The sequence below is a fragment of the Ips typographus genome, linkage group LG1, assembly GCF_016097725.1.
Source record: "Ips typographus isolate SLU linkage group LG1, UJ_Ityp_2.0, whole genome shotgun sequence".
Taxonomy (NCBI): domain Eukaryota; kingdom Metazoa; phylum Arthropoda; class Insecta; order Coleoptera; family Curculionidae; genus Ips; species Ips typographus.
Window position 1 is genome coordinate 19,904,972 of NC_138422.1, and position 26,395 is coordinate 19,931,366.

The following is a 26,395-nucleotide window of genomic DNA, read 5'->3' on the forward strand; positions in this document are numbered from 1 at the left end:
CAAAATCAAAGTATATGATTTAAAGCCCGTTCTGTTCCTCCAACTAATTTCGCCTTAGGGAGTTTACAAAAAATATTGTCTTCGGTCACCACATCTTCATCTTTGATATCAGAAAACATGAAATTGTAGGTCGAGGTCTTCCTCATAAAGTTAACTTTGGACGGTCCCACTATACACCACCAAGTTATGTCCCACTAAATACCACCGCGCCCCGTCACAATAATGATCATCAAGAGGGACACAAATTACAAACTTTTACTCTTCTATTTATACACACCCTTAATAACGTCCAGAGAACCGCCAGCTACCCTTTGTAAAATATATTTTTACCAAAAAACCCGTTTTTTCTTTATGAGACCAAAATGTAAACAATAACTTTTGGCAGGCCGAATTAGAGTAGTAACTTTAGTGCACTTACTTCCGTCGGTAAAAAGGTTACCTGACGTTTGAAATTTCAGTTTCCTACTATATGTAGATTACAATAAAGTTTAAAAGGTTCATTAACTTTCAATATGATGGCCTTGGAGGTTGATGTCCCGATATATACCATGTCCCAGTATACACCACTCTACCCTATATTTAAAATAATCTAAAAACGCAGATTTATTAGAGTTTCAGAATATATAAAACATGGATGCGAGTTGGCAAAAATTCATATTTTTCTCCAAGATACGAAGGAAAATTCTTTTACAAAAGTATCCAGAGAGTTTGATAGACGCGATCGATCCACTTGGAAGTTGAATGGAACGTCGTGTTTGCAGAATGACGTACAAAATTGTATTAAAAAGTTCAATATACAGGTTTGCAACTGCAAAATACTCTGTAAATACACCATGTTATTATTAATAAAGTGCATTGCTTAAATAGGTTGATAACTTGTGTCAGTTTTTACCTCAGGATCGTGTTGTCGAGTTTGCCAAAATGAATAAACAAGAATTGTTACGCGAAACTCAGGTAGAAAATTTAATCATTATTATTGTCCTGGTAAGTTTGGTGTTTTTTAGTTGGCTTTATGTAAGACGGATTTAGTTGAAAAACAAAAGTATTTAATTGAAGCCAGAACAAAGCATAAGAATTTATTAGAAAAAATGGAAAAACAAACACAAAATTTGCAAGAGGCTCACGAGGCAAATGCAAGAATGGAAGGAAGAGTTAAAAACGTTGCAAAGATGTTGAAGTATAAGGGTGAGCATCCAAATAGATTGGTACTGTAAAGGGTGTCCAGCAGCATTATTTCTAAACTTTTAGAGAATATTTTTTGATCGCAAAAATGTATTTAGATCATTTCTTTGTACATATTTGAAATTTGGTTAATTTATTTCAGAGAAAGTGGATCATATTGAAAGAAAAATTGCTTGGCTTGAGTATGAAGGAAAAAGAGTAGTATTGAGTGATATTAAGCGAGACAAGATTCAAGCCCAAAAAGTTCACGACCAGTATAGGTGAGTTGTATTGTATTAGGGTATTAGCTTATGGAGATTAATAAACCTTTTCAGAAACGAAATTTTTCCGAAGGAGAAGAAGATTGATGAAGAAAAAAATAATTTGACAACGATACTTTCAAAAAATTCAAAAATTACACAAGAAATTAGGTAATTAAATATTTAAATGATGGTAAATTACAGTGGTACTAAAATGCAATTTGGTGGTAGAACAAATGAAGGCCGCATTAACACAACAATAGAAACTATTGGAGGTTTTACTTCGAAAGTGAGAGACGTAGAAGACGAAATTAGGACAAAGTTGGCCTATAATCAACACTGGGATAAACAGATTGCTGAATCGCTTGCCAAGTTAGAAGAGATGAAAAATGCATGCAGTATGTTTATGGCGAAGTGGAAACAAGGTAAAATCTTCTGATATAAGATGGTTTTTGATATCTAATACTTGAAAAAGTATGGGACAATTACTGTAACAATTGTATTAATTTTGCATTATATAAAGAAAACGAACAAAAGGAAAGAGTTATGTCGGAAATCAGAGATTGTTCTGATAAAATACGACAATGGCAGGAACAAAGATCTAAACTTCAGGAGACTTATGATTATTCCAAAGCTGAACTTAGAGCTTCACAACATGAACGGACTAAACTGGAGAATGTGAAACAGTCGAGGCTGGAGCAGGTAAATTCAGTGGGAAAATGTCTGTGCGCAATGTCCTGATGTTTTTTTTTTGATTTTCAGTTAAGGAGAATGAGTAGTGACACGTACACGGCTGTTTTGTGGCTGAGAAATAATAAGCACTTATTTAAAGGTAAGTAACTAAATACAGTATGTCCAAGATTCGATTCTCTATACAGGGATCTCGCTTCCTGTAAGAGCTAAGGTTAAATGGGACAGTTTTAGAGAATTTAAATAGGCAATCCAACACCGTTTTAAAAATATTTAGGTTTTGCTTCGTTTTTGAATTATTTTCGAAAAACCGAAAACGACTATTTTCAAAAAAGTGCTGTATTTTCGCTAATTTTAAAAATTTTAAAATTTGGCCTGAACATTGTTAGAGCAACTTTTTAAGGACTATCTGTGTGTTTCGTTTTCAGTTCCGACGTTTCCGTCTCGAGATACCATCAACTTCTTTTTTTCTTATGGACGTCATTTTGTTTTTTTATTTAGTTAAAAAGAGCACGTTTTTTGCTATAAAATGATGTATTACATGTTACAAAGTTAAAAAAGCTAAAAATCAGTAATTCTTAAAATTACGTTATTGCAAAATCTAAATGATTACAAAATGATGAAAATGTAGTATGTAATTAAGGTCTAAACTAGCTTTTAATCTAACCAAACGTAACTTAATCTTAATCTGGTAAATTTTCAAAATGTCTCCCGTTCGCTCGTCGACACTTTTCGCAATTCTTTAGCACCCTACTTATGACTCTGCCAAGTGTATTTCGGTTTATCATTGCAAAAGTATTTATTACCCTTTCTCGGAGAACATCAACATTTGTAGGAGGTTCAAACTCATAAATCTCATTCTTATCATGACCCCAAAGATAAAAATCTAAAGGGGATAGGTCTGGGAATCTAGCTGGCCATGGGATTGAACCGTTTAATGCAATGACATTGTTTCCAAAATTTTCTCTAAGAAAATCCATAACGGGCGCTGTGTTATGCGCAGGACAGCCATCCTGCTGAAACCATAATTTTCTAAAATCAGCTTCATTTGGCACAATTTCTCGAAGAGCTGGTAAGATCTCAGCTTTCAATAAATCCAAATACTTCCTTTCATTAAAATTATAATCAAATGTAAATGGCCCTATTAACCGATTTCCTAAAATGAGAAACATTGCTCAGTAACTGAGTCGGAACTTTATTATAAAAGTAATATTTTATTTGCCTACCAATGATTCCACACCAAATATTTAAACCAAATATTGTCTGCATCTGTCTTTGAGCAAGCTCATGGGGATTCTCTACAGCCCAAAAATGCCTGTTGTGCTTATTAAAAAGACCACTATTAGTAATCCTGTTTTCCATCAGTCCATACAACAAAATTAGAAAATTCTTCGTCCTCATTACATTATTTATTATGTACCAGTTCGAGAAACGCAGTCTTCTGGGATAATCGGTCTCCAAAAGTCCTTACTATTGATTTTGTTTCTGTTACCCACCTCATCCCACGACTACCTTAAGCCATTGATTTAAAAGTTATAAGTTATAAGTACGGATCATAGAATCCAAAAATCGTATTAATAGCTTTTAAACGAAATTAACAGAAAAACTGAGTTTAAAATGTGATATTTCTGATTAGTTTATTGCCATCAACGTCACAAGCAACCATCAAGAACCGCGTGAATTGCAACTGTGCAAAACATATCTGAGCTATTTTTAAATGAGATAAAAGATGATGGATAACATGACTTTATTTATCTATCATTCATTTTTCTACTTTGTATAGAAAAAAAACACGAAAAATTGTAAAAATAAACTGCTGGTTAATTAAAACTAATCGTCCCAATTTTCGGTTAAATTTGAGTTAAAGTAAACTCCGCGCCATTTCAACTGGGACAGGTCATTATAAAACCTTGCCATTTCGAAAGGAATCAACGGATTTTAATGCGGTTTAGACTGTCAGTGGGCTTGATTTATTGCCTTTTTGCTGACGTGAATAACTTTTACTTGATTGTACAGGGTGTACGGGTTTTGACAGGATAACCCTAGTTCCCGGATAGACTGGCTCTGACTCAGGTTTTGACTTCATCTGTCAAAAGTGACGTTTATTTATTTCTTGTTTCTATGTCAACGCTTGAATGCTCAAAATTACTGCGTTTTTAACTTTGGAGTCAAAGTTTCAATTTGTTTTTTCTTTATTTGATTTTGAATTATTTTCTACCGTTAATCTAAAAAATAGTTCTTTAGTCGTTAGTTACTTTAATGTGTGTGAAAATCGAGGTGAACATTAATAAGTAATTTGTTATTGGGTCTATATTTGTTACTCATTGCAAGTTAACTTCATATTTCAGTTATTTGTAGAAATAGCTACATCGTAGTACATGCTTACATCGTAGTAAATGTTTTAAAATTGGCATTTTTTAAAGTTATATTCGATTATGAGTTCCATTTAAAATAATAAAGTTATGTTAATTATTGAGAAAACGGAAGGTAGCAGCAAAAAACTAAGCACGCCACTGGAATCACGTTGACAAAGTGCCTTAAAAATGTTTATGTTTCACTTCGATATTTTCAAAACAAAAAGAAAAGAAGTTAAAAAGTAAAGAGTTTTCAAAATGGGCCAAATTTGATAAACGCCCTCTAGCGCTGCAAACTGACAAGATATCGAAATACGGTTTTTGCCATTAATCTTTTTTCGAAAATTGAGTTCTAGACATGTATACTTAAGGCATTTACGAAAATTATACCTGCTAATTCCACCGTTTACCACAATCGGTGTAACTTTTAAGGATCTGGTTCATTACGGTTGAATGAATTTTAGAACGCGATTGGTAATCCTATGTCTTTGAGATCTGGCATCCAGATGCTCATTGTTGAAATGTTTTATAATATCGGCATACTCTCCCTTCATCTCGCAAACAGAACATATTCTAATATCCATTTTAATTTAACAGGTCACTCTCATAAGCTTGCTAAACTGTGGAAGAAACCGCCAAACCGTCAACCATAAACTAATTTTTGAGGTTATGATTCTAAATTTTAAGGGAAAACCTGTCAAAAGTCACTTTTTTCTTAACTTACCGACGGAACTTCTCGATCCATAAATCATAAACCGGGTACATATATTCGGTATATGGGTAAAATTTCAGAACGGCAATGGTAGTTACCAAAAACAATTTTCGAACGCTCTAGGTTAAACAGGTATCTACCGGTAGAATATTCGTAAATGCCTTTAGTATTTCCTATCTGTCCTGGAAATTAAGTTTTCCTGTCAAAACACACTAAATCCGGATACCCTGTACTATGACTGCCGTATACAGGGTGAGAAAGAAGCGCGTGCAAAAAAAAAAATTCAAGTAGTCTCCAATGGGCCTATCCCACATATCATAAATTTTTGTTTTAATGACTGGAATCGAAAGAATAGGATCAAAAAACTAATTTTTCATATTCTTGAAGAAAAAATTATGGTCGTAAACGTTCCTACATTAGTTTGAATTTGTCCATTAAATTTAAAAGATCTGTTTTGGCGCGCATGTGACGTACGTAATTCTGGGCGATTTTATTGGCTGTTGCACGCCATCTGTTTCACTTCTTGTCGCTGATTGGTTGATAGTGTAGTACGTCACCGGCGGCGGGCGTTTTAAACATGAGATTAATGTAGTTTTTATCATCATTTTTTTTCTATTTAGACTTAATATTTTTGAAAATAAAAAAATACGGGTATAATATTTTCAATCCGTCTTTGTAGTTATGAAATAAAAAAAAATTGTGGGACAGGCCCATTGACCAATAAGTTTGTTTTGTTTTTACATAAGGAAGTGTTGTTTAGGTCAGTATTTTGGGACGTTTTTGGGTGTATTTCACTAAACGTCCCGTTTTTTCAAGAAATTATGATTTATCGGAATAGGAACAACATTGCAGTGCTCAACCTCAAATTAAGCTACGACAGCAGCTTTTTATTTATCATTTTTGTCGGATGTGAATCCCATATTATCTGCTACATATCTTGAAAGCAACCCCATGACCGATTAGGCCATACTAGAGGCAGTCAAAGTGGGAGAAAAACGCGTGCAAAAAGAGAATTTTTACATTACAGTCATTTTAACAAGGACAATTCCACTCATGTACAAAAAATGCCATATATACGTCATCAAAAAACGGTTTGCTATCGGCTAATAAGGAAGGAAGAGAGTTTGCTAGCGGATAAAAATATTGGATAAATTTTGCTGTTGATTTCATCGTTTCCACGGATTTCACTACACTTCTATTGTTGCAATGTCTCACCTTGAGATTTTTGTCAATTTTGATTTTTGTTCTTATTGTTTTGGTTATGGCTCGCTTCGGATAGAGTTCTACTGCAGAAAATCAAAAGAACCAGAAAAATGTATTTCTGCCAGTACAAGGAAGTCCCAGTCTTATTATATTATTGATTATATTCATGGAATTGTCTTATCAAATACCATTCGAGCTCAGATTTTGAACAGGATAATTTTTCCGCTTGTCTTCTCATACTTTCTTTGTGGTACAAAACTCGACCTGTTTAGCAAAATCACTCGAGCTGCGCTCTCGTGATTTAGTTACAACAGGTCTCGTGCTGTTACACCAAAAAGAAAGTGTTCTAAGACAAGCACAAAAATTATCCGGCTAAATCTGAGCTCTTGTGGTATTGCCCCCGAATATTTTTTTATTTTTTCTAATAACTTGTGGTGTGTTTCTAGTAACATAGTAACTTGTGGTTTAGGGTAATAGTTCAGCACGTTGTTTGGCGTTTATTTCAAAATAGTTCGCATTCGCTTTTCGAGAAAATACAAATTTTATGAAAAAGTGATTTTTTTTAGAGTTACCACAATATTTATCCATGGATAACTTGTCTATGACAATAATTTTTGTACAGGGTGTTAAATAACCAAAACATTTAGCCCCAAACGTCAATATCCATAGTACAAGCAAAAAACATAAAGTCAATTGTATTTACACTACAACTAGAATATTTAACACTTTGATAGTAACATGCTAATGGTAACAACATATTTATCCAAAAATATTGAGGTAACACTCATTTACTGAGATACAAGCTAAATTTCCGATAAACTGAATTTTAAATAACATTCTCTTGAAAAGTAGTTGCAATAATTGAAAACGGTCAAACTTGTTTTTTTTGTAAACTTGTCATCAGTTATAGACATTTGGTTAAAAACAACCGCAATAAGTTGTATTTGTTACTCAAAGAACATTACACTTAAAATGATTAAATAAATATCAAAGAAAGTTAATCTATATTCTGATTATTATAACTTTAGTTGCACGTCATCAAGGTGAAAATGGACAGCATTGTCAATGTTATAAAAAACGAACCGAAATTGAAGAATATGATTTTACTTCAAATGTGACATCTAATGTCAGAACCGTGTTTGCGCTTACATTTTGAATTGCTTTTGTAGAATGGTCTGAGTGGTTTTTACTGTTTTAATTAAACTTTTGGAGTATTGAGAGTAAGGGAAGCTTAGTATTAGCGTGTTTAAGAGATCTTGAGTTGAGGGTTTTGAGATCTGATGTGTTTTGCTTAGAATTTGTGTATAAACTTTGAGTAATATTGGAGATATGTTTATTTGCGTAGATTTTCAGGTAGGGGCTTAACAATTCAATGTTTTTTTATTGGTTGAATACGCTTACTCATGCTAGTAAATGGTAATACTTAGCTTTGGTACTGCAGACACATTTTTAGATCAAACTATAGACGTAAGCTTCACACAAAAATCTAATAAAGTTGTTTGGAGCCAGTATTCGACGGTCTTGGCGCATAACAGACAGCTACGTGGCAGGTTATTGGAATGGAATAGTTGGGATTGGAATAGTTTATCCACAAGTGAACCGTTTAATGACTACAGACAGGAACAAAAAGCGCATAATTAAAATTTTTAAATTTTCGTATCTATGCAATGTTAATGTCCAGTAAGTTTGATTGGCAATAAAATTGCCTGTGTTATGACGTGCAACTAAAGTTATAATAATCAGGATATAGGTACTTTTACCTTGCTACGTAATATACATATTTTGTAGGTGAAATATACGAACCTATTATGATGGAACTAAACGTTTTGGAGGAATCTAAAGCTAAGTATGTCGAAACCGTAGTTCCTTTAAGGGATAAATTGGCATTCACCTGTACAAACAAAGAGGACATGAACATGATGATTCAGACTTTGCGATGCAATCAAAAGTTGAAAATAAATGTCCTACATTCGTGTAAGCAGCGTCACGTCTTTACTGAATATCCATTGTTTATATTTGTTTTTTTCAGCATCTTCGTCCGGTAAATTTTTTCAACCAGTCATTCCTGTTGAGAGAATTAGAAAATATGGATTTTACGCGTATGTCAATTCTCTTTTTACGGCACCAGATCCGATTATGAAGTATTTGTGTGAGTCATATCAATTGCATAATATTCCAGTAGGTGATGATAGCACTGATACCTGCTATGGGGATGCTCCTAGAGAATTGAGAGTATTCTTTAGTAGAAATTATCGGTAAGTTTCCAGTACTATTTATTACTAAATTCAAACTAGGTACGTGATATTATGGTGATAGTTAAAATGACTATAATCGTCATTTGGATCAATTGAGCCACTTGCATTTTTTCTTCTTTTCATTTTAGTCGTAGTAACTGTCGCGATAATAATCCGGATTCTAAATTATTATATGAAGTAGTAAATTGACCTGATTGAGAATGAAATGAAATAAATGATACATTTATGAGTGCATTTGTCACTATAGTCAGGCGTTTTCCACCAAACACACAAAACAGAAACTTGTGTCGAATAGAACCAAACTGCAATTTTTTGCAAAATGTCGTGTTTTGAAACCGTTTTAGTTTTGAGTTCCAGGCGGAGTGGTAAACATTAAACGGTTTGCAACGTGTTTTAAAACATTTTTTAAACTCGTTCTGGTTTAGTGAATGCGACCCTGTATTGTTTTAAATTTTTGGCTATGTATTTTATTTTGCTAGTTGGATTTAGACTGGTTTACCATACTTGTTAGCTAAATAATTAACGTATTTTATAAATAGGGAACTATTTTCAATTTATAGTAAAAGGTTTTTTAATAGACTTTCTGGACTTTTTTTAATTTTTATATCTTTTACTAGAAAATTTTCTTGGGTTTGCAAAGGTCGGGCTGCAACAGTTATTGCTTTTGTGTAGTGCCTTTGATGTATTTCATTTTTGTTGGTTTTATTTTAGACGTTTTGGCTTCGTAAAAGTAGCTAGAACAATATACGTATTTCTTTATTACAAGTGTGCGTTTTATTACACATTACTTCATTTAAAAATTTTTGTATGAGAGCTATATTTTCTTCTTCTCTTTAATTTTGAGTATTGTCATCCCACAATGAATAGAGTAGTAATAAAACTTTGCTGTGTTTTTAGTATAACTTTTAATCATTTGGACAGGATTTACAAAAAAACTCGAATATCTCGGAAACGGTTAGAGTTACGGAACTTTTGCAAGGGACCAAAAGTGTTCAGAATCCAGTGGAGTAAGTAGGTTACCACTTAGAACCGGTTAAACACTGTCACAAATGGCACAGCATTAGTTTCAAATTGGACTGTTTTTCTTTTTGTTTTTTGAACAACCTGTATATGTTTAATCGTGTTGCGATAAGCACAAAGTGACAGAGCTGTTCAAGACGAACATTTCGAGTCTTTACAGTCGCTGAAACCCCAAAAATAGCGGAAATACGGAATGTTCAAAATTTTCATGCAATTTTCAAAAATAAAAAATATAAAAGCCGAATATCTCGGAAACTGTTACAGGGTTAGAATAACTGAAATTTTGTAAGGGACCAAAAATGTTCAGAATGACTTTCTGCACTTGTGGGCTAGGTCTACACTCTACACCCACTTAGAACCGGGTAAACGCAGTCACAAATGCCACAGCGTTAGTATCAAATTGAACTTGTTTTTTGACTACCCTGCATATGTTTAATCATGTTGCGGTTAGCACAAAGTGAAAGAGCAGTTCAAGACAAACATTTTGAGCTTTTTACAGTCGCTGAAACTGTAAAAATGTCGTAGATACGGAATTTTCAAAATTTTGATGCAATTTTCAAAAAAAAGTCGAATATTATTGAAATGGTTAGAGAAACGAAAATTTTACAAGGGACCAAAAATGTTCAGAATAACTTTCTGCTCCCAGTGGACTAGGTTTACCCCCATATGAAACCGGGTAAACGCTGTCACAACTGGCAGAGCGTTAGTTTCAGATTTAACACCCTGTATGTGTTAAATTGTGTTGTTTGACGTGAAAGAGCAGTTTGAGACACTAAAAATTGAACATTTTAAGCTTTTTACAGTCGCTCAAACTCCAAATATGGGGTAGATTTAATATTTTGGATACAGTTTTAAAAAAAGGCGAATAGAGAGTGGGAACTTGCAAGGTGACCCATCATTGGAATCTTGGAAATGGCAATAGTTACAGTGTTCGTTAAATGGAGAAAAAGTTGCGCCATTTAGTGCCTGTTGTAATGTATTTGAAAATCCAAGATATCTACCATATTACTAAAACCTTTTATTTCCTTTTTTTTGTAAATATGTCACTAACCGTTGACATTCGAACAAAATGTCAAATACCAAAAATGTATAGTATCTTTTAGCTCATTGTTTGACATAACGTAGATAATTAGAAAAAATGTGTCTAGGTTCTAGGGGGCGCCACTTTTGTTTTTCTTATTTTATTTATTTCTTTCTATAAAAGGGATTGGCATTTTAAATCTATCGCCAAACTCCTACAATAAAATCTCAACTTGTTTCCAAATTACAGCATATTTTTTTTACCTTGGCCTCCGAGGGGTTCATGTTTATATCCCCTAGATTTTTTTTATGGGGTGCCCTAAAGGAAGATATTTATTTTACTCCAAGCAATACCGAAAAGGAATTACGGATTAAAGTGGAAAACGCGTTGTAAAATGTTACTCCGCAAATGGTTCAAAAAGCAGTTAGCGATATGGACATAAGAACTAGATTATGTATTGAAAATGGTGGTTGACATTTTGAACATCTTTAAACTAATTTATTTTGTTGGTGAAGTTACGTTGCTCAGCTTACAGTTAGATGTTTTCTTGTTGTAAATAATTAAAAATAGCTTATTATTTGGAAAGAAGATGAGATTTTATTGTAGGAGTTTGGCAATAGATTTAGAATGCTAAACTGTTTAATAAAAGAGTAAAAAAATCATATGCGCCCATAAGAAAAACAAAAATGGTGCCCCCTAGAACCTAGACAAATTTTTTCTCAATTATTTCCGTTATGTCAAACAATGGGCTGAAAGATGCCATACATTTTGCTATTTGACATTTTGTTCTAATGTCAACGTTTAGTGACATATTTACAAAACAAGAAAATCAAAGGTTTTAGTAATTTGGTAATAATTTGATAACCTCTGTAGATTAAGACACATTCGCGCAACTGGCGCAACTTTTTCTCTATTTAACCAAACCTGTATCAAGACCATACATGTTCAGAATGCAGCTGATAAATTCGAGGATTCAAAGAAACTGTCTAAATCACTGCACATTTATCATTTTTTCACAATGAGTTTGGATGCTATGCAGCTTATCAACTTTTCTCCAATTAAAAAAAGAACATATTTTGTGGTTCAAAAATGTTAAAAAAAAACAGAAACTGTATTGTTTGTTTTGTGGAAAACCACTGTAATGCTGCGATTATTGTTCAAAGCTACATTGGATAGTATAACTACCATATATTATTTTGTTTCAGGTATGCAATTAGCTATTCGAAGTACAGTAATTCGAAGAGTTGCAGACAAAACGTAATAAGAGGAGATGGAGCTTTTTCAATGACGTTAGACGTTATTCGATTGGAAAACTGTAAAGGTTAGAATCATCACTTTTTTTAGTTTTTTATATATATATATATATTTAGAAGGGCGTATGAGTACGACTCACTCAATTTCTGACTTTCTTTGAACTTACTTCTTTGTAAATTATTCTCTCTCTTGAGTTACTTTGGGCTTTACAAATTACTGATTTGTGATCGTTTTTCCAAAAACGCTGCACGCTAGATATGTCATTCATTTAACCAAACATTTTTTATAACCAATAGAACCATTGACAAATGTTTAGACAGAGTGTCCCATCTGAATATTTGACATGTTATTTACGATTCTTTGAATTTGTTTGAACACTTTGAACCGGTTCGCACTGGCGTTGTCCGCGACGCCGCACATTGGGCTATTGTGCCAATCTAACTGGACATAATGTTGGAATTTTCTTTCTGGCTTTGAAATTGATCAATAATTATATTAATTATAATTAATATTACTGATTATTTTCTTTAAGTTATTGTTTCAATTCCGATCATAAGGCTCATTTATACTTAAAATTTAACTAGCTTTGTTATAGATACAATACTTTGCAGTAACAAGCTTTTGGAGTTTCTATAGTGTTTTGGAAACTTTTTAAAAATTTTTAGACTACTTCAGGAGCATTTGGAGGGTTTTCGGATAGTTTAAAGAGCATATTAAAGGTTCAGAACTGCTTTAGACGCATTTCGAAATCTTAGAGGTTTTAGAAATTGTTGGAAGCTTTTAAACTGCTCTAGAATCATACGGAAGCTTTTAGACTGTTTTGAAAGCTTCTAGGCAAGTTGATAGGATAGAGTCCGCCACAAACAACTAATGGAAGTCCTCAAAGCAAAACAAATAGACTACAATGACCTAAGAATTATATCAAATCTATATTATGAACAACGAGCAAAGGTACGCATTAACGGACACATGTCAGAAGAAATCGAAATTAAGCGAGGCGTAAGACAGGGATGCATACTATCACCGCTACTCTTCAACGCGTACTCCGAAGAGATCCTGAAAAAAGCACTGGAGGAAGAGACAGCAGGAATAAAAATAAACGGAATACCGGTAAACAACATTAGATATGCAGATGACACCATAATTATAGCGGAAAATATCGACGATCTTCAGAGACTAATGAACAGAATAGCCGAGTGTGGTCAAGAATATGGACTAACAATGAATGCTAAGAAAACAAAATTTATGAGAATATCAAAAACACAGAGATATAACGAGCAGCTGACAATTAACGGCACTAAGATCGAACAAGTAGATAAATACAAATACCTGGGTACACTAATTGACTCCACAAATGACTACTCTAGAGAGATTAGAGCAAGAATAGAAATAGCACGAGCAAATTTTAACAAATTAAAAAGAGTACTCTGCACAAGAGATCTGAAGTTAAACCTAAGAGTCAGACTATTGAAGTGCTATGTCTTCTCAACCTTACTTTACGGAATGGAAGCCTGGACCCTGAATGCGGCAACTATCAGAAAACTTGAATCATTCGAGAGGTGGACGTATAGAAGAATTTTGAAGATACCCTGGACAGAACATGTTACAAACAACGAGGTAATGAGGAGGATAAACAAACAAATGGAAATCATAGAAACTATTAAAACCAGAAAGCTACAATATCTTGGACATATCACACGTGGGACAAAATACGCCAGACTTCAACTTATAATGCAAGGAAAAATCCTTGGGAAAAGAAGTATAGGAAGAAGGAAAAAGTCGTGGCTGCGCAATCTGAGAGAGTGGTACGGCTGCACATCGATCGATCTTTTTAGAGCGGCCGCTTCAAAAGTCCGAATAGCTGTGATGATTACCAACCTCCGTCGCGGAGATGGTACATGAAGAAGAAGAAGGCAAGTTGAAGAGCATTTGAAAGCTTTTAGACTGTTTCAAAGGGTTTTAGAAGCTTCTGAGCTGTTTCAGAAGCATTAGGAAGCTTCTAGACACTGTTTCGAAAGATTTTGGGGTTTTCATATTGTTTAGAAAGCTTATGAAATGTTTTTCCGACTACCTTAGGAGCATTTAAAAGGTTTTAATACAGTCTATAGAGAATATTGAAGATTCTGAACTGCTTTAGACGCATTTGGAAATCTTAGACTGATCTAAAAATTGTTGGAAGCTTTTAAACTGCTCTAGAATTATTCGGACACTTTCAGACTTTTGAAAGCTTCTAGACAAGTTGAAGAGCATATTTGGAAGCTTTTAGACTGTTCCAAAAGGTTTTGGAAGCTTCTATGCTGTTTCAGAAGCATTTGGAAGCTTCTAGACACTGTTTAGAAATATTTTGGAGCTTTCATATTGTTTTGAAAGCTTATGAAATTTTTTTCTGACTACTTTAGGAGCATTTAAAAGGTTTTAATGCAGTCTAAAGAGCATATTGAAGGTTCTGAACTGCTTTAGACGCATTCGAAAATCTTAGACGGTTTTAGAAATTGTTGGAAGCTTTTAAACTGCTCTACAATCATACGGAAGCTTTTAGACTGATTTTAAATCTTTTGAAAGCTTCTAGGCAAGTTGAAGAGCATTTGGAAGCTTTCAGACTGTTCCAAAGACTTTAGAAGCTTCTAGACACTGTTTTGAAAGCTTTTGGATTTTCTATAGTGTTTTGGAAGCTTTTTATTTTTTTTAGATTCATTCAGGAGCATTTGGAAAGTTTTTGGACAGTTTAAAGAGCATATTGAACGTTCTGGACTGCTTTAGTGGCAATTGAGAATTTTAGTCAATTCTAGAAATTATTAGAAGCTTTTAAACTGCTCTGGAAATTTTTTGAAATCTTCTAGACTCGTTGAAGAGCATTTGGAAGCTTTTAGACTGTTCCAAAGACTTTTGGAAGCTTTTATACTGTTTCAGCCAAGGTTTCAGCAGTATTTGGAAATTTATTGACTACTTTAGAAGCATTTTCAACTTGTTTTCGAGTTTTTTGGACCATTAATAGCAACGGAACCAGACAGTTTTTCTCAATCATATTTACGTCAAATCGTCATTCTTCCAACTATTTCAAAAAAACTGCTTGCACCAATAGAATATGAAACACGAATGTGTCAATCGGCATCACTACAAGCGTTTGTTCCGAAACGTTGCTAAATGACAATTTTGTTAACCCGGCCAGAAATGTATATTTTTATGTACTCGTATCTATTAAGCTATGTTAGTCTAGCGTTATAGCAATAGTATTACGTAAGGAACTATTGGAAGTTTATTCAGAAATTGACAAGGTCCTATATAATTGGTATGTTTTTGTCTCTCACAAGCTATCATTATTACCACTTAGAATTGCCCAATGACCCACTGTGCGCCGCTAAAAATTAACAATTTAGATTTTTTGATGTTTGTTGACAGTTTTCCGGATTTTTTTTCACAGACCAATTATGTTTCTAAATTGATTGATTGGTCACAAAGAAGTTTGGTGTGGTATAAGGGGTCCGTCAGACCCCAAAACAACAACTTTTTACATTTTTACAATGATTGGAGAAATCTATCTGTGTACAGCATAACGAGTTATAAGAATTTAAAATTATAACTAAATATCTCAAAAAGTGTGGTTGCTACGGGAGAAAACTAAATAAAATGTTTAATTTTTAGACGTAGAGTTTAAATTATTGTGCACTAATTCTGAACCACCCTATATAAAGATCACATTCTGACGTATGTAAAAACAAGGGGCTGTCAAACCTTAATGACAAGTCCAAAGGCAGCTCCTGGGGCAAAACACACATTACTACGTCATTCCTCTCTTTTTCGAAATAATCACCAAATGGTATATGGGTGGGAAAACCGGCTAGAGCGAAAACAAAATAGGACTTTTTTAGTTTTAAATAGGAAATCTTTAAAATGCCGGAAAGATTTGCCAGTTAAATAGCAAAGTTGTTCTTAGTAAACAGGAAATTACGTTAGCGACAATTTTGCTAAACCTTTTTCTTTAAAATTGCCTGCGAGTTACTGAACATTTTTCAGTTTAGTAGTACAGCATTTTTTGTGGTCACATTTACTGATGAATAGTTTCCGAGGAACAGTGAAAGGCTTAAGTGTTGCACGTGCGCATCAACGATATTTGCAACGTTTTGCATAGTTTTTATATGTTGTCATTTTGTTTATTATTGGTTCACCAATATTGTGGTATACTATAGGTATTTTTGTTATTTGTTAGGGCGTTACCAAGAGCTGAACCAAAAAATTGAGGGTATGGAGACTCAGCTAGAAAACTGTGATTCACAGATTAGAAGATTGGAAGACAAGGTAAAACTCGACAAGGAAAAATTAATGGAAATTCGTAAGCTGGAACAACAAGTTGAAGTAAGTTTTTTTTCGTTGTACTACTCTAAAAACTATCAATTTCTCCATTGATTCATTGTTGTAAAAATTTACACTGTACAGATAGTTTGTGACAGTATTTGTGACTGTTGGGAAAGTCGATTTCGTCACGAAACGTCGCACCACAGTTAAGTTGGTGTTTTTTTTTTACACGGTTTTGAAAATAGCAGTTGGCAGACTTTGAACCGTAAAAATCGGTACAGAACAAAAATTAGCAACTTCGTTACACTACACAAAAATCTGGAGGTTTAAAATTCGATCTTCTTTTTGGTCATGATATTTGGCTTCCGTGACCAATTCAACAAATCGGATAATTTTTGTTCAAGTAATTTCTCACTTGTTATGAGAAATGAGCTAAGATTCCATCCTCAGAATTTTCCATCCAAGAAGATTGCCTCAAAGAGAAATCCAAGAAGATTGCCTCAAAGAAATCCTCAAATTTCAATCTTGTGCTGCATCGAGTACTTTAATTGCAAATATCTCGAAAACCGTTGATCTTAGAGATACCAACATAAATATACATTTTTTTTAAGAATATATAGGAGATACTTGGGTTTCCGTTGTAACTTCGACCATTCAAAGCAGAAAGTGGTTATTCGCCGCACGTGCGCAGAAAGTGAATCATTTTCTGCTCTAGAGCGTTTTCGCTTTCTACTAACAATCTACTCACCCATTTTTTCGGCTTTTCCATAACAACGCTTAACATACCTGTTTGAAATAAAGTCATTCCGTCAAAGTGATTTATCGGTGACAATCACTTATTGAGGCAGACTTTTCGCAACTATTTTGATTTTCTTGAACAAGTGGTGCGGTTGCTCTGTATTTTGCGAGTGAGAAGCTTTAAACAGTCTCCGCGATACTTCCATTTTACTTTCGATGGATTCTTCTATGTAGCCTTCTGCTACGTTAGAAGACCGCCATCCTCCGTGCCTTTTTAAAGTCAGTAAATCAGCGCCGCTTTCCACCAACATGGTTGCTGAAGAACGCCTCAGTCCATGTCCAGTACAATTTTTGGGATTCTCTAGTTTTAGATATTTTGCAATAAGTTTCGGTACAGCACTGATGGTATGGCAGCCAACATGTTGTGCGTAATACCTGCCGTTTCGGTATGCAACAAATAATATTCTGCTTCTCATATCTTTAGGTCGTAGGGGTGCGTATTTTCGATATAGAGTGCAAGGCTCAAATCTATGTTCTTCGTTAGTAATGGTGAAACTTCTTCATTAATGAGTTTTTCCATCTCGTAAAAATACAACAAGAAAGTGCTTATTATCTACCACATCCTCTATATTTAACCGTATTAAGTCATCTCTTCAGCAGGCACCAAAGATCCCAAACACTAAATTGGCTTTTGCTAGTAAATATTTTTCATCTGGTGCTCCACATGAAAAATTTGTCACTTGTTCTGCTGTTAAAACTTTCGATTTTTTCGGGCTATATCCTACCGCTTGGCGCTTCAAAGAAGCAATAGTTTTTGGATACCTACTTCCCGACGTCAGCCCTTTTTTTATGGCCAAACAACTCTTTAGCATTGAGAATCGGCTCTATAATGTAGAAAATTTCAAAGACTTGGCTTTTTCAACAAAGTAAACTAGGAGAACATCGTCACTTACAGTTTTGATTTTGTGCAGACTTCGCCATTCGGTAAAAAAATGATATTATTGTTCATATTGTTACGGTTTGGGCCTACTATGCTCGATATTCGATGAAACCGATGCGCCTCAATATCTGGCCGGGCGCGTATTAAAGTAGGCCACAGTTAGGAAGCGCCACACCTGGAAGATTCGAAGCAAATCGCGAAGCGTTTCGCGGTCATTCTAGAACGTGGTTTGCGAATATAAAAGAAGCGGTGTCGACGTCAGAGGAGTGTAGAGTAGTAGTGAATTTGGGAACGCGGTTAAGCTTAAATAGTGGAATAATTGTGGAATTGTAGTAGTGTTTTTTAGTAGTTGAGTTAATTATTGTACGGAGTGTTTTGAAGTATTAATAAATTTATTAATTGTTGAGTTAAACTGACTTTGTGTGAACCCACGGGAAAATCGTAACAATTGGTGTCAGAAGTGCGATCAGACGTTAGTGCGACGTGAATTGGAACTAAACTTCGGGTTAGAGACTTGTGTTCAGGACCGGACTACAGATTTTCGGAACAGTGGTGTGTTAAATTTATTTTATGCCAATAACAAGACGTCGAAGTGCAAACATGGAGGCCCAATTTGCAGCTATGCTTAAACAAGCCAAAGAAGATCAAGAAAAGATTCGAAAACGAAACAAGGAAGAACGAGAAAGGATTCGACAACAAGAAGAAAGAATTCGACAACAAGGCAAAGAAGAACAAGAAAAGATTCGAAAACGAAACAAGGAAGAACAAGAAAGGATTCGACAACAAGAAGAAAGAATTCGACAACAAGACAAAGAAGAAGACAGGGAGCGGCATGAAAAGCGTAACGTAGAAATATTGAACGTTCTAGCGGGGACCAAGACAGAAATCCAAGAGTATGTAACCCATAGTCTCAATAAAATTCAGAATGATGTTCGGGAGGACATTCATAAAATTCAGAATGATGTTGAGATAAAGCTACGCGACTTAGAGCAGAAAATTGACAGCAGAGGAGCCAGCTCTACAGTGATCACCCGAAACGGGCTCAACAAGATCAAGCCTCCCACATACGACGGTCAAACTTCATGGGCAATGTACCAACTCCAATTTGAGGCCGCTGCAAATGCAAATGGATGGAGTAACGAGGAAATGGCTGTAGCACTAATAGTGGCATTACGAGGACCTGCATTGGAGCTGTTACAGACTGCCTATCGCCCAACGAAGCAACTATGAAGCATTAGTAGCTGCATTAGAACGTCGTTATGGGGATCAACATAAGAAAGGACTGTATCGAACGCAATTAATGGCAAGACAGCAGAAAACTGGTGAAAATCTAGAAGAGTTTGAAACCGAAATTCGTCGCCTTGTGCATCTGGCTTACCCAGCCGTCCCGGATGAAATCCAAGAAGAACTTGTGGCACAGTATTTTGTAGATGGGATTCGAGATCCGGAGGTAAAGAAATGGCTGAAGATGTTCAAAGGGAGCAACAACAGCGAATTACTGATTCGAGCGCTGGAAATTGAAGCTGCGTGCAATGATTTAAAGCCAGAGCCTATTCAAGAGGAAAGAGTACCGCCAGCCGATCATGCTGCTACATTAATAGATGAAATTAAAGCAATGGTAAGCCAATTAGTGCAACAAATGGCAGCATCAGGAAATAGTCAGTCCACACAATTAGAACGATCACGCCCCATCACGAGAGTGGAGTGTTATCGATGCGGACGTACGGGACACATTAGAAGGAATTGCAGACAGCGGTCTTGTTCTCCAACCCCACAGTGTCGACGAAACCAGGACATCAGAACAAATCACCGGAACTCCTGCTAAAAGAAACATTACATGTTATATTTGTGGACGTAAAGGACATTACCAATGGAATTGCAGACAGCAGTCTCGTTTACCGACCCCGCAGAACTGGCGTAACCAGGAGCAGGAAATGAAGAACCCGGAAGGACATTTACCGCGATATGTAGAGGATCGTCAAGCTTTGGATAGTGACTTAAGGTATCGGAAAGGACAAATTCATAATGGTTGGAGGACTGGTCAAATCGCGATGGTGACAGATAAAGAGGCTACAAAAAGAATGAAGAGCTGCGTTTCTAAGGAGGACATAATAAAAGGACAGCGCTCAGACTCTGATTTGAAAGTAATCAGAAGATGGTTGGAGAAGGATTTGAAACCGGATTGGCAACAGATTTCCAGATATGGACCAACAGTAAGGGGTTACTGGTTGCAGTGGAATTCGCTTCGACTGCGAGATGACTTAATTACTCGCAAATGGGAAAGTCCAGACGGAAAACGCTTTGTTTACCAAACAATAGTGCCCAATTCCTGCAAAGAGAATGTGCTGCGAGAACTACATGACAGTCGCGGAGGAGGACACTTTGGAGTAAACCAGACTTTGGCTAGAATAAGAGATCGGTTTTACTGGATTAACTTCAGAAAGGACGTTGAGGAATGGTGTAAACGGTGTGACCAGTGTTCGTTACAGAAGGGATCCATCACAATTCGGGAACTTGAGAGAGAGAAGATGAAACCAAACAACAACCGTATGAAGATGACACTGGACCACAGACCAACTGGTGGCAATTATAAGGAAGGTGATGCTGTGTGGATGTTTCAACCCAGGAGGAGCAAAGGATTAAGTCAAAGATGGCAACGACACTGGGAGGGACCTTACCATGTGGCAAAAAGGTTAAATGACGTCGCGTACAGAGTCCAACGCAGCCCCAAAGGCAAGATGAAAATTGTCCATCTGGACAGACTCAAGAAATACCAGGGACTAGATGAAGCGGATCGGGATGATCAGCTTTAAGAGGGGGGCAGTGTTACGGTTTGGGCCTACTATTCTCGATATTCTATGAAACCGATGCGCCGCAATATCTGGCCGGGCGCGTATTAAAGTAGGCCACAGTTAGGAAGCGCCACACCTGGAAGATTCGAAGCAAATCGCGAAGCGTTTCGCGGTCATTTTAGAACGTGGTTTGCGAATATAAAAGAAGCGGTGTCGACGTCAGAGGAGTGTAGAGTAGTAGTGAATTTGGGAACGCGGTTAAGCTTAAATAGTGGAATAATTGTGGAATTGTAGTAGTGTTTTTTAGTAGTTGAGTTAATTATTGTACGGAGTGTTTTGAAGTATTAATAAATTTATTAATTGTTGAGTTAAACTGACTTTGTGTGAACCCACGGGAAAATCGTAACAATATTTTGCCCTGAATTTCTCTGGCAATAAATTTGCGTTTGCCTGTGCCGCTTGTTCTAAGATGTTATCTGGAATATCGGGATTATCTTCTGAGTACATTTTAATATAATTGTTGGGAATGACTGACATCTAATTGATCATTTCTATTTAATTGTTGTAAGTTATCATTGTCAGACAATGTCCATAAAACGTCAAAAAATACTTAGGAAATATATCTAAATATTCCAGCATTTACATATTAAATGACAATGCAGGTTTGTGCTAAATATTTGTCGGCTTATATTTGTCGGCTTATATTTGTCGGCTTATATTTGTCGGCTAAATATATCGGCTTTTTCTTACTCCTAATAGGGATGAAGATATAGGGTTTTCAAAGAAGTATAATGAAAAATGCTTTCTTTATGTCATTAGTGTCATTCCTAATGACGTTACTGTTTTTGGATTGGTTTTTAATTAATTAAGAAAAGTCATGGATGATCTAAATAAAATATTCTATTCTCCTGTTTGCTTCAGTACTCCTTTCGTAACGTGCACCTAAGCTTTAGGTTTTTTTCAAACCAAATTTTATTGAAGATTAGAAAATTGTTTGTTTTCTGTTGGCCCACGCTTATACGCATATGCACCGGGCCTAGAAATTGGCTAAAAAAAGAAAAAAAATACTAAAAATAGAACCGGTTCTATTTTTCGTCCATTTTTCCATCCCAATCAATTTTTGGGCTAATTTACTGTATGACTATCCAATCTCCTTAGACAGAAAATTGTTCAAAATCTTGTATAAAAAATTGAATAGTCTAAAACGGCGGTAAGTTGTACTAAATCGTATTACTTTGACCCCATAAATACGCCATTAAATTATTTTCAACTACTTATGGGACATCTTGTATAATGATGTGTCTACAGCACTAAAGCTAAGTACCTGTACTTACCTAAGAACAGAACACAGAACTACTCTCTTTAAGACTACACTCATTTTTTATTTACGAAAAGTCAAAATAGCCTGACATTAATTGATCCACCAAGCTGACAATAGCTGGTAGTACGATGTTATAAAACACACATTTTTTGTCAATCTTTGTCTAACGAAATGAGATAAAGGATGTGACATAACAGTCAGAAGTCACTGTACAGAGAGTACATTTACTAGCATAAGTAAGTTTATCCAACCAATAAAAAAACGTTGAATTGTTAAGTCCTCGTCATCTGAAAATCGGCACAACAAACATATCTCCACTATTCCCCAACGTTTATACACAAATGTCCAGTAAAACACTTCGGATCTCAATACCTTAACTCAGGGTCTCCTAAACACGCTAAAGCTTCCGTCACTCTCAATACCGCAAAAGTGCCATTAAAACAGTAAAAACTATTCAGATCTCTCTGCCAATACAATTCAAAAGCGCCTACCATTATTAAACTAACAGTAAAATCTTGTTATAGTCAAGGCAAAACAGGATAGTTGCCACTCGTCAAAGTTTAGAAGAGATGCACAAAAACAAGCGAAACCCTGACGATATTAGGAAAGAAGCGGAAGGCCAACTGAAGAAAAATCTTCAAAGCATCAGCGCACAACAAGAAGCACTTCACAACTATTTCAAACAACTCGCAGGCTTAATGACGAAAAGCAGCATTAATTCCACTAAAATTGAAATGCTGCGTTTGAGAATACAATATATGGAGAATGAAATTGCGGATTCAAAAAGGTGATTAGATAGTTCTTAGATCATACAGTGTGCATATAACTGAACTGTATACCTATTCTGAAAGGCGAAGTGGAACAATAGAACTATTTGGATTATTTTAGGCGACTTCAAGACGCTCAAGAAACTCTAGTTCTAGTCACTGATAGGTATAAGACTGTCATGCAGGAGGCAAAAGAGCAGCTTTTAAAAGCCAAAGCTTTATCTAATGGTTTTACGCCTGTAGATGAAGGTTTCGCTGTATTTCATGAAGGTTATAACAGCTTAGGAGGTAAGTTATTTCAATATTTCCTTCATATGTATGTAAATGTCCCATATGAACAGTGTATTTTCATCAGAATGGCAGCAATTATTCCATTCAACCATAGTAACGTTATGGAACAAAAATGGTATTAGAAATTCGATAATTTTTGGAAAAAATCACAGAGATTTTACCTCGTCACAGAATCATAATAATGCCACAGTACGATTGGTTTACTTAATGTGGTTAATGTCCAAATACCACTTCAACCTAATAAAAATGAGACGTTTTGGTTATATTTCGAAAAATAATCTCACTAAACACCACTGTGGATTTTAAATTAATCAGATAAAATTGCATTTTAGCATGTTTTCCTTACAAATTTTCCTACAAAAAGGACTCGTGAAATCATATGTTCTCCTCACAAGTTTATCACATTCTGCGTAAATGATACAAAAAAAAATCAAACAGATTTAAGTAATCTTCGTATGAGTAAAGTAATCGCAACGGCATATTTTCAGTTGTCAAAACTAGTGTAAGGGTGAGTTCTCATAACCGCGTTCTGCGTCTGACGTCACTTATTTCCTATGTTCCTATTGGTCAACAGTAAATTTTCAGCTGACAGATCTGGCGAAACTTTTTTTCCTGTTCACAGTAGTTATCTCTAAACACAATATTTTTAATTCTCAGTTGTCACAATTTGTTAATATTTTGTTTATTTTTTTAACTGTTAGAGTTTTAAATAGGTATTCTACTATTCAGCTAATTCCGAGGCTAATTCAGCATGTTTTGCAGAAGTGTATTCTTCATTCTTGTCGCCTTGGAAACAAGGATGAATGAAAATATCTTCTATTCTCAAAGTTCCATGGCAATTGCCACATAAAAACTAAAAATGAATTTGAGATATTAACCTATATTTTATATGAATATAAACATAGGGAACCTACCTCATTTCTGCTATGACTGCCGTGTTTATTAATTTTTTTTCAGTTTTGCCATTCAGATATACTTTTGCCCTCTGCGTCGTCCAAAATGTCAAGACACTAGAAACAGACGCAAGAAGTTGGAAATTTTCAGCTTCTTGCGGGCTGTCATTTTCAAATTTTGCTTCTACCAATAGGAAATAAGTGACGACAGACGCAAAACGCGGTTATGAGAACTTAGCTTAAGGGTGAGTTCTCATAACCGCGTTCTTATTTCCTATTCGTCAAAAGTACATTTTCAGCTGACATATCTGGCAAAACTTTTTTTCTAGTTGTCACAATTTGTTAAAATTTTGTTTATTTTTTTAACTTAACTTACAGTTTCAAATAGCTATTCTGCTATTCAGCTGATTCAGCATGTTTTGCAGAAGTGTATAGTTCATTCTTGTCGCCTTGGAAGCAAGGATGAATGAAAATATCTTCTAGCCTCAAAGTTCTATGGCAATTGCCATATAAAAACTAAATTTACTTTATTGTAGTAAGCATTTTGTTTATCATTTTATTGAATAGTATTAATTTCATATTAGCTTGATGGGTGTAAACAAACCAACTCATGTTTACAACTTTGTCAATAAAAATTGGGTTAGTTTGCCTAGCAAGAGCCAATGTTGACCATTTAAAACTGACAGTTTGTCATAAGTTTGAATTTTTATATATTGGCGTTAAGTAGCGTGACAAAATCATAAATGGTTTAAGTTTTTGGTTGTCCAAGATATGTTTACGTACAATTCTACGGAGAAAAACCGAGTAAACACACTTGTAGAAGCCAAGCTAATGACTAATGCTGATCAACTCGATACTTACTGCAATTTGGGATACAATCAATAAAAATAAATGAAAAAAGTATTTACAAAAGGGCATATTTTCTTTTTTTTTAGCCCTAAGAGGCAACAGAGGCAGCACAAGTAAGGTAGTGGTTAACTAATAGATGGAATCGCTGATAAAAATTTGTTAAGCCAGCTCAAATACTGTCAGTTGACAAATTTTAACAAAATGTCTTTAACCTCACAAATGTTGAGAAGTTTGGCTACATTGCTCATCTATGACTTCATGATCGTCTATGACGTTCACACATAGTTATGTGGCGGATCCTTTAATTGACATACATGTACTCCAGAATATATCAGTAAATATTGTAGTGTTATTGACATTTTTTCCAAATATTCCATATCAACATGTGTCAAAATTATGATCAACTATAGAACATATTAGATGATTGAAAATGTAACTAACATAAACATGAAAATTGAATGCTAAACTTAAATTTCAATTTTCCTGCTTCACTTGTTTTCGATACACTAAATAAGGTTTTTGCATCCCGATCTTGATTTAATATCTGATTGTACATATTAACTATAAGTTTTTGATTTTAAGTAAATTCAATTATTACTAATACTAAAATTAAATTATTTTTTTTTATAAACTCCTTCGGTCATAAGCATTGATTCTGTTCTTACTACTAATATTAACACTATTACTAAAATTAAATTTTGTTTTATAAACCAGGCTTAAGATGCCAAAGAAACATATTGACAGTGATTAACCTGAAAATTCAAATGGTGGCCGAGCTGGTGTTTTTTGATAACCTGTTTATTTATGATTTCTGCTGTGTAAATCATACCGCCAACTGGCCAATCACATTTGACCACAATTGCCAACCTAATTTACAATCACTCCTCCTAGTTTCTAAATAATAGAATACCAGCTAAACCCAACAAAGCAGCTGATTTAAAAAAATGTTTTAAGTATTCTCAAATAATACGAAATGGGTTAAATTAGGTATAGGCAAGTAAATTGAAATTAGTAGTAATTTTTAATGCTCAATACGATTTTGTTATAAAAAATCTGATCTGTCTAAAAATCTTAAAGTTGTCAGCAAGTAACAAACCGGTAGAGCCTTGCAGGCATTTCGGTAGGTCATTAATAAAAATTTAAAAAAGTAGAGGCCCCAGAATACTCCCATAGGGTACCCCAGATGTTGCAACATAATAATCGGACAATGAGAAGCCGACTTTAACAGTCTGCACACGACCAAGCAGGTAGAAACTCATGAGCTTCAGCACTCCACCAGAGAACCCAGCCTCCTCAAGCTTACGTAACAGTACACTGTGATCGACCTTATCAAAGGCTTTTGCACCATCTGTATAGATGACATGTAATTGCTATTTATCACGCAAGGCATCTGCCACATGCTCAGAATAAACGCACAGGTTGGTAACATAGACAAAAAACCGTGTTGATACGTCGACATGTCACAGTGCACGTATGAATATATGAAATTATAGATAATCTTCTCAAATATCTTACTAAGAGTATTTAGTAAGCTGATAGGTCTGTAATTGCTAACATCCTCCGTGATTCCATTCTTAAAAA

The 26,395-nt window shown here is 35.0% G+C and overlaps 1 protein-coding gene and 1 long non-coding RNA gene across 2 annotated transcripts in view; one reads left to right on the plus strand and one right to left on the minus strand.

The window, feature by feature from the left end:
- Positions 1–26,395, minus strand: part of LOC145732030 (uncharacterized) — an 86,659-nt gene that overhangs the window by 18,902 nt on the left and 41,362 nt on the right. The window lies entirely within an intron of this gene.
- The window catches only part of LOC145731799 (structural maintenance of chromosomes protein 5-like), a 39,051-nt gene that overhangs the window by 3,368 nt on the left and 9,288 nt on the right, over positions 1–26,395 (plus strand). Inside the window, exons 2-15 of the mRNA XM_081983786.1 lie at positions 611–800; positions 868–954; positions 1,005–1,185; positions 1,325–1,442; positions 1,497–1,592; positions 1,653–1,846; positions 1,945–2,123; positions 2,184–2,253; positions 8,169–8,354; positions 8,410–8,635; positions 11,882–11,997; positions 16,138–16,283; positions 22,539–22,801; positions 22,903–23,069. Coding sequence (XP_081839912.1) covers positions 611–800; positions 868–954; positions 1,005–1,185; positions 1,325–1,442; positions 1,497–1,592; positions 1,653–1,846; positions 1,945–2,123; positions 2,184–2,253; positions 8,169–8,354; positions 8,410–8,635; positions 11,882–11,997; positions 16,138–16,283; positions 22,539–22,801; positions 22,903–23,069 — 2,219 coding nt within the window. The remainder of the gene's footprint in view (positions 1–610; positions 801–867; positions 955–1,004; positions 1,186–1,324; positions 1,443–1,496; positions 1,593–1,652; positions 1,847–1,944; positions 2,124–2,183; positions 2,254–8,168; positions 8,355–8,409; positions 8,636–11,881; positions 11,998–16,137; positions 16,284–22,538; positions 22,802–22,902; positions 23,070–26,395) is intronic.